The sequence below is a fragment of the Rhyacophila brunnea genome, unplaced genomic scaffold (genome assembly GCF_057557595.1).
Source record: "Rhyacophila brunnea isolate RB1 unplaced genomic scaffold, BYU_Rbru_1.0 scaffold_17, whole genome shotgun sequence".
NCBI classification, from domain to species: domain Eukaryota; kingdom Metazoa; phylum Arthropoda; class Insecta; order Trichoptera; family Rhyacophilidae; genus Rhyacophila; species Rhyacophila brunnea.
Genome location: NW_028232827.1, coordinates 30,693,662 through 30,712,271, shown reverse-complemented (window position 1 = coordinate 30,712,271; position 18,610 = coordinate 30,693,662). Strand labels below are relative to the sequence as shown.

Below are 18,610 nucleotides of genomic sequence, written 5' to 3'. Positions count from 1 at the left end.
TTCCAGAAACGCCCGCAGTGACGAGAACGTCTCGGTATAGAAGTCAAAGTCTACCATAAAAGTGTTCAGTTTCATGTCACGGTCTGGTTAATAGTGAGCCTCGGTTTTAGATTTTTAAAAAAGAAAATGCAGTAACCACACAAATTTCTATATAATATACGAGGCTTTCATAATAATATACTCTTATGATTTGTGTATATTATGGTCTCATATAATTCACAGATAGATTTTTGCAGTTGTATTATGTTGTTTGTTCATTTTAAATCAATGTTTCACAATAAGGTTCAGAAAAATATTTGACTCAGAGATTCGCGCAGTGTTGATAACCACAGTACAATAAAATTATTGTATTTGCACTAATGGCGTGCGGTGACTTTGGAGAATAAACATGCTCTTCAAAAGCTTATACTTATATTCAAATTTTGAAATACGTTATTCCTATTAAACACTCGATGACAGATTATCAAGACATATAAATGTAATAATAATGTCATTATTTATAAATGAAATTATATTTATACATAACAAAATTTTACAACAAAACAATGATTCCTGCCTATCTATTCTATACAAAAGGCTGCTATCGGCGGCTATCGAGGGTGGTTTATTATGTTTATGTATTGAGGTATTATAATTGTTACAATAAGTTAGCTGTCTAAACTGTCAGAACTGTCTATCTCGCTCTTAGACTTAACATAGCCAAAATAGGGGCTGTTAAAAGATAGAACTTTTTGACAGTTCAGACGGTTAACTTATTGTAACAATTAACCACCTCAATACATAAATATGATAAACTACCCCAGATAGCCGCTGATAGCAGCCTTGTGTATAGAATAGATGCGCTGATCGAATATAAAGTTTTTAAAGTTTTACCTACGTTTTTTTGGAAAATGTGTGAATAGAAAATCTACGTTTTGCCAAAATAAATAATATGTGGAAATTTAAGTAAATGCCTACACAATTCTATGAAAAAAAAATGAAAAAAAAAATGAGACAGGTTGTGTATGTAATATTATGTATAATATTTAATGTCAAAGAAATGAAAAAGTATTTTTAGCCCCGCCTAAAATACGTTGAATATCAGAATACCTAGAGCGACTTGATATTTTCATTATGGTTTACCTGTTTTTTTCATGCTCCTTTGAAACATCTCTGATATCCATATGCTGTATGTAAATTTTGTTGGTACCTACATAACTTGTCAAAGACAAATGATATTGGAATTCCAATTAATATAATAATCTACTCCAAGCTTTGATGTTTATTTATAATGTACGGGATATAATGGCAAAGTCTCTCAAAAGCAATTATCTAGAATTATATGAAAAATAAGAACGCTCCCAGACGGCGAAGAAACCCGTGTTCTGGAGAGACATGAAGATGAAGATTTTAGAATATTTTTCGAGTGCCGTACAAGATAGAAATGTTACGGACAATGATATATTATTATGTTTCAAATATAGAAATTAAAATCGTAAGTGTTAGTCTAGCAGTGTTTCTCAACCTTTTTAAACCTGCGGACCACTATAAATAGGAGAAACGTTTTGCAGACAGCTCACGCAGAGATAAAAATATTATTTGTATAGTAATGTATAAAAACACCTGAACGCGATTCATTTCGTCACATACAATCATATATTTATTTTATGAACAAAAAACACAAAACAAATAATAAATATAATTCCGATAGGCAATATTCAATATACTACATTTTGATGCAGGGTTTTGAATGTGTGAGTATCCTACGAAAATGAAATACGCATTATGCACGTGCAATAGTGTGTGTAATTAATACAGAAATATTAAATGAACGTCAATGCATAAACCGAGAGTAATTGTCAGTATTCGACGTATGACGTATTCTTGACACGTGTTCAAGTTTATTTCAGATTATTCCTTACTTGAGATCGATTACTTGCTACTCCTTACCCGTTAGGTATTTCAGTTCCAATTATTTCTGAGTTCCCTGGCTCAACTCCTAGGTATTTGTAAATATCAGCATTTCTGCCATATTTAATCTTTGCTTATTTTTAAAGGTGTAGGTATATAGATATATTTGCTATAAAATATTAATATTTTAAAGATATTTTTGTATCTATATCTATTGGTAGGTTTTTTTTCCATATTATATTTAAGGAACAATACGATATTCAATAGGGTATATCGGTATTGGTATTTTCATTCGGTATTGCAATCCCTAGTCGAGATGGTTTGATACGTAAGATTTATGCGTTAGTATATGGACAGTTAATGATGGTTAACAAAAAATAATCAACACTTTACACCATTTACCATAATTTTAAATCACCAATCACCATATTGTTATATACCCAGAAAACATTCCACCTACTTGCAGTCAAGTTCTTGGATGTTTTTCGATAATGGTATTAGTTCAAACGTGTCGCTCTTCATTTGTCGAGCCATGTTCGCACGTCGACGATTCCTTAAATAAGTTACACATTAATTAATAAAGGATAGTGGAGCTATTAAGAAGACCTTTGAAGATGGAGCATGAGTGGCATGAAGCTTATTAAATGTCGATATGCGAGAAACTAATAGAGTTACGGACACAAAGAGGAACTTCTGGTCACAAGGTTCAATGGCAGGAGCGATATAACGTTAAAGTCCTGTTATGATATTACCTAACGTTCTAACTATAACTTATTCTATATCATATTTATTACATAATATACTAAAAGGGTCATTTGATCAATACTACCTAAGTTGAGTGATCAAATTATATCGCCAATGTGGGGTAGTAGTTTATTTTCAATATAACACGTAACTGCTGCCAACTATAATTTACAAAAATATGCCAGATAGAGTAAAGAAAAGATGTTAGATTATTTCAAAAATTTAAAAACGTGTTTAAAAACCAGCGTTTAAAAAAAAGTTATAATATTTTAAACATTCATAATTTGAAAAAAACCTCAGATATTTATATACTGCAATGACGAAGGGTGGAGGTAGGCTGTTAAGCTTTCTCAGTCATACGTATTTGTTTTATTAACATAAACTACAAAAACTACAGATGGTGTTGTTTAGTTTATAAAATTCAATTAAACCCTGCAAAAACCAATAGATAATAATCATAAAATACTCATATATCTATAAAATATCTAAAATTATACATTTTAATCATACATAACTTTAGATATTTTAAAGATATAATAGTTTTGTATCTATTACAGTTTGGATTAGCCAGGGCATAATGAATTAAACAAATATGAACCAACAATATGACGTGTAATATGTATTCAAATCCAACGAAAACAAATAAGTATAAATGAAAAAGTGTGCACATTTTCGTCATATCGACCAAAATATACAAAAACTATTATGGTTTGGGTTAGGCAGAGATTAATTGATTTTCAAAAACTAACTAACACCATCTGTAAATTATAGCATTAGTTCAATAAAAACAAATAAGTATGTCTAATAAAGTTCAATGTCAAGACTATTTATGGCGGACATTAACAGCCTACCTCCACCTTCACTACTGACATACCTACATAGCTTAGAACTTTATTAACTGCATGGGAAATGACGCAAATAAATTGGTTAACAGCCAAATCTAATGGCATTCTGCCTTATAAATAAACACCAAAGCAATACTATGCCACTTATGATTTAGGGAGTATAATGGCAAATTAAGATGAGACGTTCTATGCTCTATTTCCGTACTGTGGTATCGCCGCTATCGTAGGGCCGGGAAATTCCCTCGCTGGATACATTTCCTCGGGCGGTGTCATAAATAATTTTCCGTTAAGAACATTTACCTTTCCACCACCATCAAACATCATAAATACAACAGGCGATTTCTTATGGGAACACCATGGTAATAAATTACTTAAAACCTAATCTGGCTTTAAGGTATTTTACTCATAGTCATATAAGTACTATATGCCCCCTTACAATGAATAGAGACTTTATTTAAAGATATAATGTGAAAGGCCAAAGTATTTCATGTATGTATATCCAATATTCTTTTTCCGAATATGTATGTTCATCAATAAACGTCATCCTTCGTATGAACGCGCCATCTCCTATTTACTATTTGATTGGATCTGGTTTTTAAAGATATATGAGTGCACTATTTATGGCAGATATTAACAGCCTACCTCCACCTTTCGCTACTGAGGTATGTTCAATAAACTATTGTTTTTATTCGACGAATATTTTACAAGATTTGCGTAGGTATGTAACATTATTTATTGAACGGACACAATTTGAAAACACCTTATATACATATAATAAAACATCATTAAAAAAATACGACGCCGGACTTGTTATTCGCTTAAAATATATACATTAATTTCGCCGTAATTAGATATAACGCACATGGCTCAAAAATTGGTAAAGCACATTGACGTGAATCCAGTGGATGCGAGTTCGAGTCTTAAGGTGATTCATCAGTGAAACGGCAAATAATTTACAACCATAGGCGCGACGAAATTTTGCACTCGCTCCCATTCGGAGAGAGAATGTAGAGCTGGAAGCACGTCATTTTCTTCGTGATGGCGACGGCTGTAATAATTCTTAAATCGTGTAAAGATGACTTAAAACGTTACCCATTTACTTTAAAAAGAAAAAAATGTCAATGAATATATTATTATTGTTACTGATAAAACAATAAACAGAACATTAAATGGACACATGTTGGATTTATAAGACAATTTATATTTGGTTTGACATGCCTCATTTACACCCGCGACCCGCAATCCGCGCATCGCCTAGCGACGATCTTTTTAGATCGTGTCTCAACTGAGGTATGGCCTTATGAGGCGTTATTAAATTATGTATGCTGTGTATGCTCAATGAAGATGTTTGTATGATTATTTGAATAATATTTTCGTTGAATAAAATGAAATTGTAATTTATTGTATGATTAGGTAGATATAGATTTAATATTTATAAAACTGGATATATCTTAAATGTCTCCTAGTATATAAAATATCTCTTTCAGTCCCATGGGCACTTCAAGACTACCCAAAACAGAGACTGCATTACCCCATTGGATTTATATGCTTATTCGTTGTCCCAAATACGTGAGTTAAGTGGCACTCACCTTTTTTAAATATAGTTTTTATTAAATTTCTAACTTTTTACAACGACTTGTAAATTTAATAAATTTCGCACATTTGTTTGGGGATGAATAAATACCTTTTATAAATCACAAGATTTAAGAATGTAGGTACCATTATTTTTATTGAACATGCATAATTTGAAAACGAAATAGAAAAAAATCCTACATCCATCTGGATTCGCACCTACATGCATTAACCCCTATGCTATAGGAACTTTATATAATGGCGACGAATTTTAACTAATGATTCTTACAATACTCTCTGAAGCGTTTTCTAAATTGCGTTACTATTGGCAATCGATATTTGTGTTTTAAATCAAGGTAGGTATTAAATTACCTTAATTACTATCTGAATTCACGGATCATTCCAAGATTTTTTTCTATTGGTTATATATTTATCAGAAGTGTTTTCAAATTATGTATGTTCAATAAAAAATAATGTTCCATTTTAATAAACAATTTCTTTTTTTCAACGAATAAGACACAAGATTTCAGAATGTAACATTCTATATACTGAATATACGTAAATTGAAAACATCTCATGCATCACACTAGAAAAAAATACACCATTATAACGCAATTCGACAAGCATTTCATGTAACAAGTACTAGTTAAATTGTCGTGATTCAATAAGATTCCTGTAGCTTAATTGGAAAAGCATACTGGCGCGAATCCAGTAGATACAGGTTCAAGTCCCAAGTCCGGGCATCGTAGTTTTTTTCCACAAAATATTTTTTTCTAGTGTCTATATGCATGAGATATCTTCAAATTATGTATAATGTTACATTCTTAAATCTTGTGAATTATTCATTTGAATAAAAAAATAGTTAATTATACCCTTTTATAAATAATGAATAATGCCATTTTTTATGATGATTTTTTTATTTATTGTCAATTGAACTGGTGTGTACATGATATAATTCTATTATAAGAATAATTGACGGGTTTCTGTCACTATTTAAACTATTTGTTAATCAGTTCAGATACCTATATCATATTTTATACATTGATAATAAACACGTTATAATAAAAAAATACTGTCAAAGTTATAAACGGAAAATATTATTGTACGGTATTTTCCGGGTGCGTAAATGTTTGCACAGTTTTTCATATAAATTGCGTTACCCCGCACCAATAACTTCAAACTCAATTCAACGCCAGGTACGTGGAAAATCAACGAACTTAATTTAATTGAAAAACTAATGGAGTATAAATATAGTGAATTTCCATTAATAACATGCCTAGGAATGGATGAGTATTGTGGAGGGTGGAATGGGCTAGGAATGATGATTTGAGGAGGCCAGGATATACCCGGTGCCACGAGTTATGCTATCTATGATGACCATAATATTATCACTTGTTAATATGTTATCGATTCTTGCGCATCTATTCTATACATAAAATGCTATTGGCAGCTATCGAGGGTATGTTATTGTAACGAAATATTAGCACTTATTGTAACGATTACAATATTGTAATGTTAGTTGTAATTGTTACAATAAGTGCTATGTTTTAACAGCACCTCTCGTGACTGTGCTAAATTTTAGAGCGAGATAGACAGTTTTGACTGTTTAGACGGCTAACTCATTGTAACAATTATAATATTTCAATACAAACATATAAAAAAATATCCTCGATAGCTGCCGATAGCAGTCTTGTATATAGAATAGATGCGCTGGTATACATGTTTTGAATAGAATACATGAAAAATTATCTTATACCGACCTAAATACATTTAACTTTTTTCAAAAAATGAAGTCTGCAATGAGGACGCATCTTCCGAGCAGTTTTTAAACTTTAAACTTTTTTTACTACATGGAAGTCGATGACAAGTGAAAAAAACATATGAAAATAGCAATGTTGCCATTCATATGAAATATTTATTGGAAGCTTTTAGAAGACACTCCGGCTATTTGGATGATGAAATAATACTTTTGCATAATATGCAAGATATTATCTTGGCAGTATATTAAAAAATATGTTTATAAATACTAGATTTCTATCGCTCGAAGGTATAAACACTCGCCCGGTAAGTGAAAGACGCGTGTTCAAATCATACTCACAGCAAGATTTGTCATAGATGTGGAATGCAATATTCTTAGAAATTCAATAACATGGGCTTTAATATAATGGTAGTCTGATCGGTATACTGGCTGTCTCTGCAATCGTGGATTACGAGTTCGATCCGGTGCCTGAGAAAAATGCATGTCGTTTTTTCAATGTGTATCAGTTCATCGAGTGAATGACTAACAACTATTCCACGTAAAAAGTTTGTTAATATTACATGTACTGTCTATATGTCTATATATTCATTTATTTATTTAAGAAAACAAATATTACCCTCACAAGAGAGAAGAAGAGAATATATAATAATAATAATAATAATTTAAAAAAAACATAAGTACAATTGTATACAGAAAAATTTAATTTTGAAAATAAAAAACAAACAATTTTATACAAAAACATAAAATTTCGATTACAAAATTCATAGCACATCACCGAAAATATCTACGTCTTTTGGGAGTTCATTGACTAGTTTTGCACCATTCGCCAATGGTGCCTGATAGGCTTGACACGAGGAAACGGTTCCGATCCAGAATAAATCATGGCGGCGACCACGTAGATAATTGACAGGCACATGTATATTCAAATTCTTTAGAGGACCAGGATTAGAAACCATCCCTCGCGATAACAGGAAAAAATGTTTCAAGAGCAGAAGAGACCTACGAGATTCCAGAGAGTGAAAAGTAAAGATGCCTTGTAGAAAGGCAGTCGAAAAATAATTATTTGACGAATTATCGAAAGGAAAATAGTTATAATATGAAGACTTACTATAATCATGAAACTCTAAACCGGGACAGGAACGGGATATATATGGCAAAGAAACAAATTTAACCACCAAAAATTGTTTTATTACATATTGAAAGTATGTAGAAAAGAAGAATGCAGGTCTGCTGCAGCAGAAATTTAAATTATTGTATTTATTTATTGTACCAGCCGTACTTCTCTCGCTGGAATGGATTTATTTCGGACCCTTCCCGCCGTCTCATCACATATACGCTACTACGGTTAATCATGAGAATTTATTATTGACAATCATTCATACGTGGAACAGCCGGGACTAATGTATGAAATCGGGACAATCCCGGTCAAACCGGGACGCGTGGTAAACCTAGTTATATGAAGACATCATGTCTATAGTCTATATATTCAACGAATTTACTTTTTTCTTTCTAGTTTTTAAATAAGTTTGCATTTCTTAAGTAGTGCTTAGATTCTGTAACCTTAGCACGTATTTAAATAATACTTACTAGGTAAATGATCTAATCATAATACTTAATATCTATCTATATGAATATTTGTATTTTATTTTATACAGCATTTTCCTGGAAAATTTTCAAATTCCGCCACCCGCTAACCGAATTATAATTTTCGATCGAAAGCTTTCATTCTTCACGTGACCCTTAAAAACCACAGTTCATCCGGGGCGAGCCGGCTCGCTCGCTTGCGATGCCCTTTCTAATTAAAATCAAATTGAGCGCGCGGCGTCGCGGCGCCGATTGTAAACACAAAACGAACAGCATTATACTGGATAACATAATATACTCTACACGTTAGTAACTATGTGGAATAAATATTACATATGATTGTATTTTCAATATTAATTACGTAATATTATAATATCATTCCACAAAGAATTGATAGTTCATTAAATAAATAATTGTTACACTTTTGCCAAATTACGAATCGATTGCAAAGTCCAATAGAAAGTTTTCTCCGAATATATTTCACTATAGTATAAATTTATTTTTTAATAAAATTACATTTAGGTAAGTAAGTATATTTTACGTATTATCAAAAAAAAAGATATATATATTCTTATATATAACACTTAATCCAATCCCGGGATCCCAACCAATTTTCGATACCTATGAATCCCGGGATTGGTAAACATAATCCCGATACCTTCGTGATTAATTTTTTTATCAATCACAGTCAATTAGTATGTGTAAAAATTATGTTAGTGAAGTGTATGTACCTGCACATATTGCAGGGGGAATTGCCGGTTGCTCACCGATAATAAATAACCATTTTCTGTTGACATTCGCAATCGTAATAACATCAAAAAAATAATAAATTCGTTCATTTAACCAGCTAGACGCCACTGACGTTCTGGCACGCAAACGGCGTCTAACCGAAAGTGCCACGGACAGGCAGGCACTTGTTTCTACGCCGAATTTTATGAATTTTATCTTTTCCTAAATAAATAATAAAAATGTTTTACTTTCAGATTATTATCTATATTACAACATTATACTAACTCCATTAAACCCATGTATTTCCAAAACTGAACGAACACTCTATTAACAATAATAATGTCTTAAATAGTATAAATTATTCTAGACATTTTTGACCGATTTAATCAATGCTAATTGTATAAATAAAAAAAATAATATTAACTATCGAAAAAATGCCAATCCCATGATCAGTCCCGGGATCATCAAATTGTAATCCCGGGATCAAAATTTTGGCTCGGGATTATAACACTACAATTGAAAGTGAAACAATCACAAGCACATATGCTTTGAGAAAATTACATAAATATAATATGACCTCACCGCGCATCAAACGTGGAGCCCTAGGATAAAAGGCCAGCGCCTTACGCACTTGACTACAACGGTCAACATTTTGTGGCTGTATTCTCAATTTATATGAAATAAATATATTTTTTATTATTATAAAATTGAATCTAGATTCACTCCCACTACTAATTTATAAAATATCAATAAATATTAATATGTTTCGAGACACTTTTTGGTCACCCGGTATTCACTTCACTGGGTACACAATGCAGTACAACTTGAATCGGGCGTCAGCTCTCCCATTGTTCCAGCAATTGGGCACATCGAATTAGCCGCGGCAAATATTGACCATTCTGTTGCCCCCTTCCATCTCTACCCAAATGCATATAAAATATTACGGTTCATAGCATAGAAGAAAAAATAGGAGCCGATTAATTATTTACACGTTATCACGTCAAAGGGATTGGCCTCTAGAAGACTAGAGGATTTATATTGTTTTAGACTGTGTTCAGAATAAATTTCTTCGACATCTTTAATTTAATATTTGACAGTTCCTCAAACGAGTATTTTACGACTAACTTTCTTCAAGGCATGCTCTTCATGCTTTCATTCTCTTAAGACTATACTTCAGTTGAGGCATGGTCTAAAAAGATCTTGGCTAGGCGATGCGCGGATTGTGCAAATGACGTGTGCCTAACGAAATATAATTTGTCATAAAAATACAACATGCGTCCATTTAATGTTATGTTTATTGTTATATTACTAATAATAATAGTATGTGTATTGACATGTTTTCTTTTTCAAGTACATACGTAAAGTTTTTTAGTCATCTTTATACGATTTAAGAATATATTCCTCCGATGCCATGACAAAACAAATTGACGTGCGCACACCTCGACTGTCGGTCTCCGATTGGCGACGAGTGCGAAATTTCGTCGCACATACTGTTAAAAAGTATTTGTCGTTTCACTGATGTTATGCTCTTAAAGCTCATAGATTACTTCTGCTATTAAAGCATTTTTCTCAGCTCTCACGTGGTATAGTTTCCAATCTCGATATTCTGGAAAATTTGAATTTTTATGCACCCGTCGATTACATGTGTGGTCGCGCAGCCATGACCTATTTTAGGTGAAAGTTGTTTCCTCATGTCAGGCTCACCAGGCACTAATAGCGAGGGCTGCGCGGCTAGTCAATGCACTCCCTAGAGATGTAGACATTTTTAGCGATACATTATGTTGCGCCGTCTTTTTGAAACCACAGCTCTTCCACATTAATTCCATTCAATTGGGGAACGAAAAGGTCATTAAGGCCATTGGACCCGTTTTTTCCTGTCTTCTCGGAATCGCGGAAATGATAAGCATGTTTAAAACGAATTGATATACAATAAACTCTTTATTTATTTAAAATCTAATAAATAGTATTCAACTAAAACGTTCTGTGTCATTAAAATTTTTCGAATCGCTTTACTTTTTAAAATAAATGACAAATAGTAAGTCCTGTTTTCGAAATTGGTCAAAACGACTGTCACGCCACAATGAATGTTGAACTTAATAATAGTTTTGCAGGTATATATTGTATGAAAGAAATGGGTAAAACAATACATTTCATTGATTAACTTACGTACTTTTTTTAATTTCAGAAAAATAAAGATTTTAAAGCCATTTTAGTTTGAGTATATATCAGCCAATTTTGAATGATTTTTTCTCACAAAATAATATATACTGCATAATAAAAATATTTTTTTATTATAATATAACATTTCCGTAATACTATAAATAATAATTTATAATAAAAAAATAAATAAAACCCCATAAATTCGGTACAATTAGTGACGCTATATTACCAAAACACGTCGTACATTTTCATGTATTTATCCTGTTTTCAGACAATTTAGAAATATAATTATTTTGCAAAATTAACAAAAAGAGACCATTTGATCGATTAATCCATACATTTTTTCTAATTTCTTATTTCTAACGTTAGTACATGGTTAGTACGATCTGGAATTTCAACGGGTAAGGACGTCTTTTTTTTCCCAAAATTTAGTCCGAAGCAATATTATTTGACTCATGGAAAAATGACCTCTACTCTCTTTGCAGTAACAATCAAATTGGCAAGTCGCAATTATTTGTATCGTTCTATTCCGAACACAGGACGCATGCCAGGTGCTATAATTTGTGTTGACTAAAATATCAAACATCATATAGTACCACTGAATGTCAAACTGAAAAAAATGTAGTTTTATTATATTTATTATATTATTTATTATCTTGTAATTGAAATGGTTGCAGCATGTGAGATATTGTAAGATAATTGAATCTAACAACCACGATGGCTACAAGGAAGTACTGAAGGTATTCGTTCGGTGACCCATTTATAAAAAAAAAATATTTTGGTCTTGAGCAGTTTAGATAAAATATAGGTGGACTTCAATTGTTTTGATAAATATGTACCTACTTGGTTAGGCTTTAAGCGATTTGAAAAACTTTGCATGTACTTAATACAGTTTTTATGTACCTGGGTGGCCATGTTTTGTTATTTTCAAAGGGACGTACGTATCCAGGAGTATGTTTATTGGCATTATCAAAATGCGTTTTCCGCTGTATCCGCTTTAACCGAACAGTACCGAAAATTTAAAGTAAAATACGTTTTCGAATGCTGTCATCGTAATGGCCACTGAAACATGTGTCACAATTTTATTAATCGTTAAAATAATAATAAAAAAAGTCTTTTGGGGCACAAAATCACGTATATGTTTTATGATATATGTATTTTTCAGATGGTTTGTGGTAAAATCTTTTTTTTCATACTGCCACAATTCAACTATTCATAATTAATTGTTTGTTAAATTTTTTACTTACTTTATTGTATTAATTTATTGTTAAGTGAGAATTAGCTGCTTTCGTTGTCAGTGTGTATTTGATGAGTGCGCATAGTGCCTGACGATGTCGAAAGGCGAAACCAGGATCGCATAAAACGACTCAAATGAAATAGTACAAAACTTAAATCCATTAGAATTTAATATATTTAATGCCGAGTTGAATTGAATGGAATCACCTTAGGCATTTATTAGTAATTATTTAACACAAGTAAAAAATATAATGAGGTAAGAACCTAGTTCATTGAATAATTAAAACAATATTACTCTTTACATCACAACTGACAAGATTTATATGAATTGTATATTGCCTGAACTCGTTGATCCTAGACTAACACGGTTGATGGATATAAGAAACCCTCAATATAATAATTATATTAGATGCTATCAATAGAGAAGAAAAAATTTTTTTAAAATAATAATTTATAATAGTTATTCTAATACATTACATACCGTTAAGCCTGTACACTAATTAAAGAACCAATTATTAATTTTCTATACACTAATGTTCCGAAATCCTCCGCGGCGACCAAAACGTACTGCCGTCAAATACACGTTATTATAATAATGGTTTCTTAAATCTTGATTGTTGCGTGCTAAATTTTAAAAAAATTGTGCCTCGACAAATATTCATTGAATTGCTTTCTTTTATGAGTCATGTTTTTATAATTCAATAAAAACGCAATAATAACAGACATCTTTTATGCCATCTTGTGAATGTTTTAAACTTATAATTTGTAATGTTAGCTCATGAAAAAATGAATAACTTTTGTATTCATACACACCGATATATATAAATAATATACAAATTTGAAACACCTCAGAAACATACATAAGTATTAGATTTTTTTTTGAAAAATATTTGGACTGAATTTGAACCTACAATATGATAGGTTCAAGAAAAGGTGTCACTTCACAAATTCAGCATATCAATAATATGAGGTTTTTATTTGGAGGTCTACTATTTTTATTATTATAATTTATTCTACCTACCACAAAAATGTTTATAAAATATGTTAGAAAAAAAAATATTATTAATTCAACACTTTTAAAACCTCTGATTTCGTATCTACTCCCGGAGACGCCGAGCGAAGCGATTTTTGTTTTTTTACTTTGATATGCGCTGAAGCTTGTGGCTAATTGTTGAGGCGCTTACGTCAAATTTGATTCTTACGAATGAACCCATAGGCCTTAATCATGGATCTATAGCGCTCTCCATTGACTGTAATATTCTGGTTGGTATCATGTTTGAAGAAATATTAAAAAAATGACACCACCAGTCCATAAAGCACACCAAACAGTGACTTTTTGTAGATATAATGGCATCTCAAGTAGCCATTTAACCAAAAATGAGCCTCATCGCTGAACAAAATTTTGTGGACGTAGCGCACGGTAAGTTTCGCGAACTGGGGCCTTATGTTATAACTTGTGACATGAAGTCACCCGACGACATGACGTAATTTTGACGTAACCTCAATACACGCATCGAGGCGAGCCGCCCAAGCACACGGCTCACCATAGGTATTATTATGCTGAAACACCTATTTGTGTATGGGGACAATGAATAACGCCAGTATTTAAGTAGCGTTAATTTCTCGAATGCTATTATCACTCCGGTAGTACGTCACAATGATATCGTATGACGTCATGTCGATCAGGCGACTTCAACTCGCAAGTTACAACATAAGGCCCCTGAACCACGATTTTAGAATTAAATTTGTATAATTTGCAAGCGTTCTTTTGGCATTAGTCTATGCATGGTAAAATAGCAAACCAAACTGAGCACAAATTAGCTGTCAGCTGTCAAACTGACTGTCGCTGGAAAAAGTGATCCCAATTCGAAAAACAAGCCTCTAAAAAAACATCCTTAATATATGTATTTCAATTAGCAAAAAATGTTTTGGGTTTCCCCAACCTCTGGAATACATTAGGAGATCCTTCTTTTGGATTAAATATGCACTACATGACGTGATTTTTCCAAATTCGATATTCAAGCTCAAAAATACGACATTAACTTTAACACTATTCCACCGTGGGACGCCAATTGAAGAGCAAGTTAATTAGTAAATATTTTCAATTTCAATGGTTATTCAGTAGCGCTCAATGATGACATATTTCAACTGAAACACTTCAATTTCATTACATACCCGTATTGAATCGGACGTCAGCAAACTACTACATCGATCACAAATGAACTTTGAAGTAGTCGCCATGGCGACGTATAGATTTATTGGAAAACTAATTTAAAATATAATATATTGATATGTATTTTTTACTAACCGTATAAGTGTTAATAGAGCCATAAATCTGCTAACGATTTTTCGCCTATTATAATATATGGCGTAGGTTTATTATATCATTGAATTATAGATAATATAAAAGAACGATTTTTTAGAAAACTTGAATTGAAATTTTATATGCGTGACAAAGTGAAACCAATATATTTTTAATTAAAATTAATAAATACGCACACCCCAATACTTAAGTTTCTCCTATTCCTGGGCAATTCTGAAATGCATAATAATAATACTAATATAAGCAATTCGTAACTATGTTCTGTATAAGTTATATATTATTAACCATAAAGTAAATTTAATAAAGTAAATATTAACGATAACACGACGGCAGACGAATCCCGGGTCGCTAAAATCGATTCAAATTGAAAATTACAAAACTTAAATCAATAAGAGTTTGAATTAAAATTCTATCAAGACAAGTTGCCTTACTATTTGGCGGCCTTCATATACCAGTACGTAAGGCGATGGGCTTTCATCCGGGGGTCCCGAATTTGATATTGGTGAAGTCACCACAATATATTTATGCGATTTTCTGAAAGCCTGGGAGTTTGTGATTGTTTCTCTTCTAGTACTAAATACATTACTTTTGTTGGGCTTCAAGGCCTGTTGTGGTGTTAAAAAGAATATATCATATGTTTAATAATCAATACAATATTAACGTTTCGCATATTAAGTATTATTGTCTCACAATTTGTACATTGTCATATTAGATGAAAGTATCTAATGCCCGCAATCTACGGTTTTTGTATTATATTTTGCACATTTACTACTATAGAGTTTAACTACTGATTTCAATATTCAGAGAAAAACTGTGAATTAAACAATCAGTTTTAAAAGAATTTTTATCAATTGGATATTTCATCATGTATATAAGACGATGTTCACGCTCAACTCGGCTTAATATCAACCACCCTACAAGTTGCATAATATGTGATAATATGATCACTGTAGAGCTAGGTTTTGTTTGCAATACTGTCTGCTATTACAGTAATAACATTGGCAACAAGTGTAATCGTGACTAATTGATCAAAGCAGAGCCAGTTTGATTGTTGTTAGAAATTAGCTCTTTTTAGCGCGACTCGCGATTCATTGAATCGAATGGCACCACCTTCGGCCTTTTCATAACTAAACCTGATAATAGAGTACTTATCAGTAAAGTTGTAATTTGACCATGTTAGCAAGCATACGATTCAAAATGTAACTTATATAGGCTTATTTTTGGATCAATGAAGCGTGTTGTAATCTCGAGCCCTATTACAATAAGTTAAAATCATTTCTGTAATCGTGTATAATAATTATAATATACAATTGATTTGTTAAATGTGTATATTATTATCAAAATAAATGTGTTTGGACAAATTCGATCGTAGATGAAGTCGGTACATATTATTAATTACCCAACACTACACCTTCTCGGAACGAAATCATGACGAGTTTTATGCCGTTCGCCGTAAAGTGCCATAAGTCCTAGTATTACAATCTTCTTCTTCTACTTCTACTACAGCATTAGGGTATAGAGCAAGCACAAGTTCGCGCCACTTCCCTCGATCCATCGCCAACTCTTGCGCCTCCCGCCATTCTAAACCTGCAGCGCGTAGATCACTTTTATAGCACCGCTGTAGGGTGAGGGAGGGCTGGCCACGACCACGGAACCCTTGAGGCTGTGCCACAAGGGTACGAAGTGTCGCACTCTTTGGCGACATCCGGAAAACATGTCTCAGCCACGTAAAACGTCCCTTCGTGATTACTTCAATCACCGAAGGCTGCTATGTCTGCTCACGAGCTCAGGTGTTTGTAACGCGTTCGTACCAGTGTACCCCTAAGATTCGGCGGCTACATCGATTCTTAAAGCTCAAAAGCGGAGACCATTGGCTCACAGCCATACAGGAGCACAGGCAGCACAAATATACATGGAAATAATTTAGAGACCCGGTTATACAGCTATCTAAAGACTATATTTTTTTCTTAATAGTATGGTGCTTAACGACAAAATAAAGTGCAGTTACGTCCCCATTGTCATCAGTGTGTGATATTGTGTGACACCTGAAAAAACTTTGCGCTTCGCACACGGTGGCCTAGAAATGGAAACGTGGGTAGCTAAACATTGAGCAAATTGAAAATATATCCAGGGCAAACAATCCTCGACAACAACACTGTATAATACAGCGCAACCGGAATAGAGTAGTTCGAATACGGAATATACAGAATCACTCAGAAAGTTTAAATAAGGGTAATTTAATAAATTAATAGTTGTGTTTAAAGCTTCATCGTTTATTCAAACCGTGATGTCAGATATGTAGATATAATGCGGTATAACAGTGGACTGTGGATAAATATATTATGTAAAATGAGTTGTGATTTTCATTTTCTGAAATATTCCAAATACTTATATAATTTGACTAATAATGGGGTTTACAGAATATTGATTAACCACGATCTGGGCAATCTAGTCGAACAGTAAAACTTTGGTAGAATCAGTACGGTGAAAAGACTTGGTGTGTCATATGGAAAAGAATGCCAGGTGACAGCTCACCAACAACCCTGATGAGGTGGGTGCCCCAGCGGCAGCACCTAAGAATTTGTGAATAACACAAACACGTCCTCCAAACCAAACACTTGGTGTTAGTCGAGCGTATCACGAGGCACTACGTTTGATAGGCAGAAAGAAATTAACAAAAAAAGCCAGGAATTTAATAAATATAACAAAAACGAAATTAATTATACGGACAGCAGAAATTATGTGAAGTGATATTTACGCCCGCAGTAAGACACCGCAAGATATTTGGCTTTTGTGGCGACCAGGTTGGACGGCCCGATGAGCCCAAAGCTAGTTGGACCGACTCGAGTAACTCTTCCCTCTCGGAGCACATTCTAGGACATTCCCAGAGGATGTGGTTTGCATAAAGTTTGTGAATAAGCTGAATTATTGACTGTGGAGGCAAACTGGAGAAGATTATCGAAATACAAGGGGTTAAGGTGAAATCATACATTGGAATCTACCGCCGAAAAATAATAAATTCGTTCATTTTGATATTGTACTACTACTACAGAATGAATGAAAATAATAAGTCAGTTGAAACAAGTAAATACATATAAGAACGTATTTCGAGGACGTGCATGTACCTACAGTTTCAGATCAGTGTGATTTTGACATGCAAAGTAACGACATGACAAGTGGGTCCTCTTATGAGATTACTAATAAAATTGATCGTATTGTAATTATAGTCAGCAGTGGCGAAGAGTAGATGTAGGCTGTTAAGATTCGATGTAAATAGTGCACATTAAACTTTGTCGGTCATTCGTATTTGTGTTCATTGAGCATAGAAAATGTTTGTTAGTGTTTAAAATTCAGTAGACAATAGTAAAAAATATTCGTTCATCCATAACATATTTAGGATTGTGCAGTTAAACCGTATATAATTTTAGCTATTTATAGATTTCTATCGATTATGGTTTAGTTTAGGTAGGGCTCAATGAATTTTAATAAACTAAGCCACACCATCTAACTTAATTCAACCCTTAATTCAACAAAAACAAAAAGTATGACTGAAAAACTATGTGCTATTTTTGTAGGATCGCCCATAGCATACTAAAATTACTATGGCTTTGTTTAGGCAGGGTTTAATTCAATTTCAAAACATAACCAGCGGCATCACTGTAATCTATATTCTTAATTCAATGAAAACAAATAAGTATGACTGATAAAGTTTAGTGTAACACTAGTTATGTCGAATCCTAATAGTCTACCTCCACTCCACGCCACTGA

The 18,610-nt window shown here is 32.8% G+C and overlaps 1 protein-coding gene across 2 annotated transcripts in view; it reads right to left on the bottom strand.

Moving 5' to 3' along the window:
* LOC147073945 (G protein-coupled receptor Mth2-like) overlaps window positions 1–18,610 on the bottom strand; it is a 421,896-nt gene that overhangs the window by 171,533 nt on the left and 231,753 nt on the right. Inside the window, exon 6 of one of the 2 annotated variants that reach the window (XM_085944476.1) lies at window positions 2,351–2,443. The exons of the other annotated variant lie outside the window; for it this stretch is intronic. Coding sequence (XP_085800602.1) covers window positions 2,351–2,443 — 93 coding nt within the window. The remainder of the gene's footprint in view (window positions 1–2,350; window positions 2,444–18,610) is intronic. 2 annotated transcript variants of the gene reach the window in all.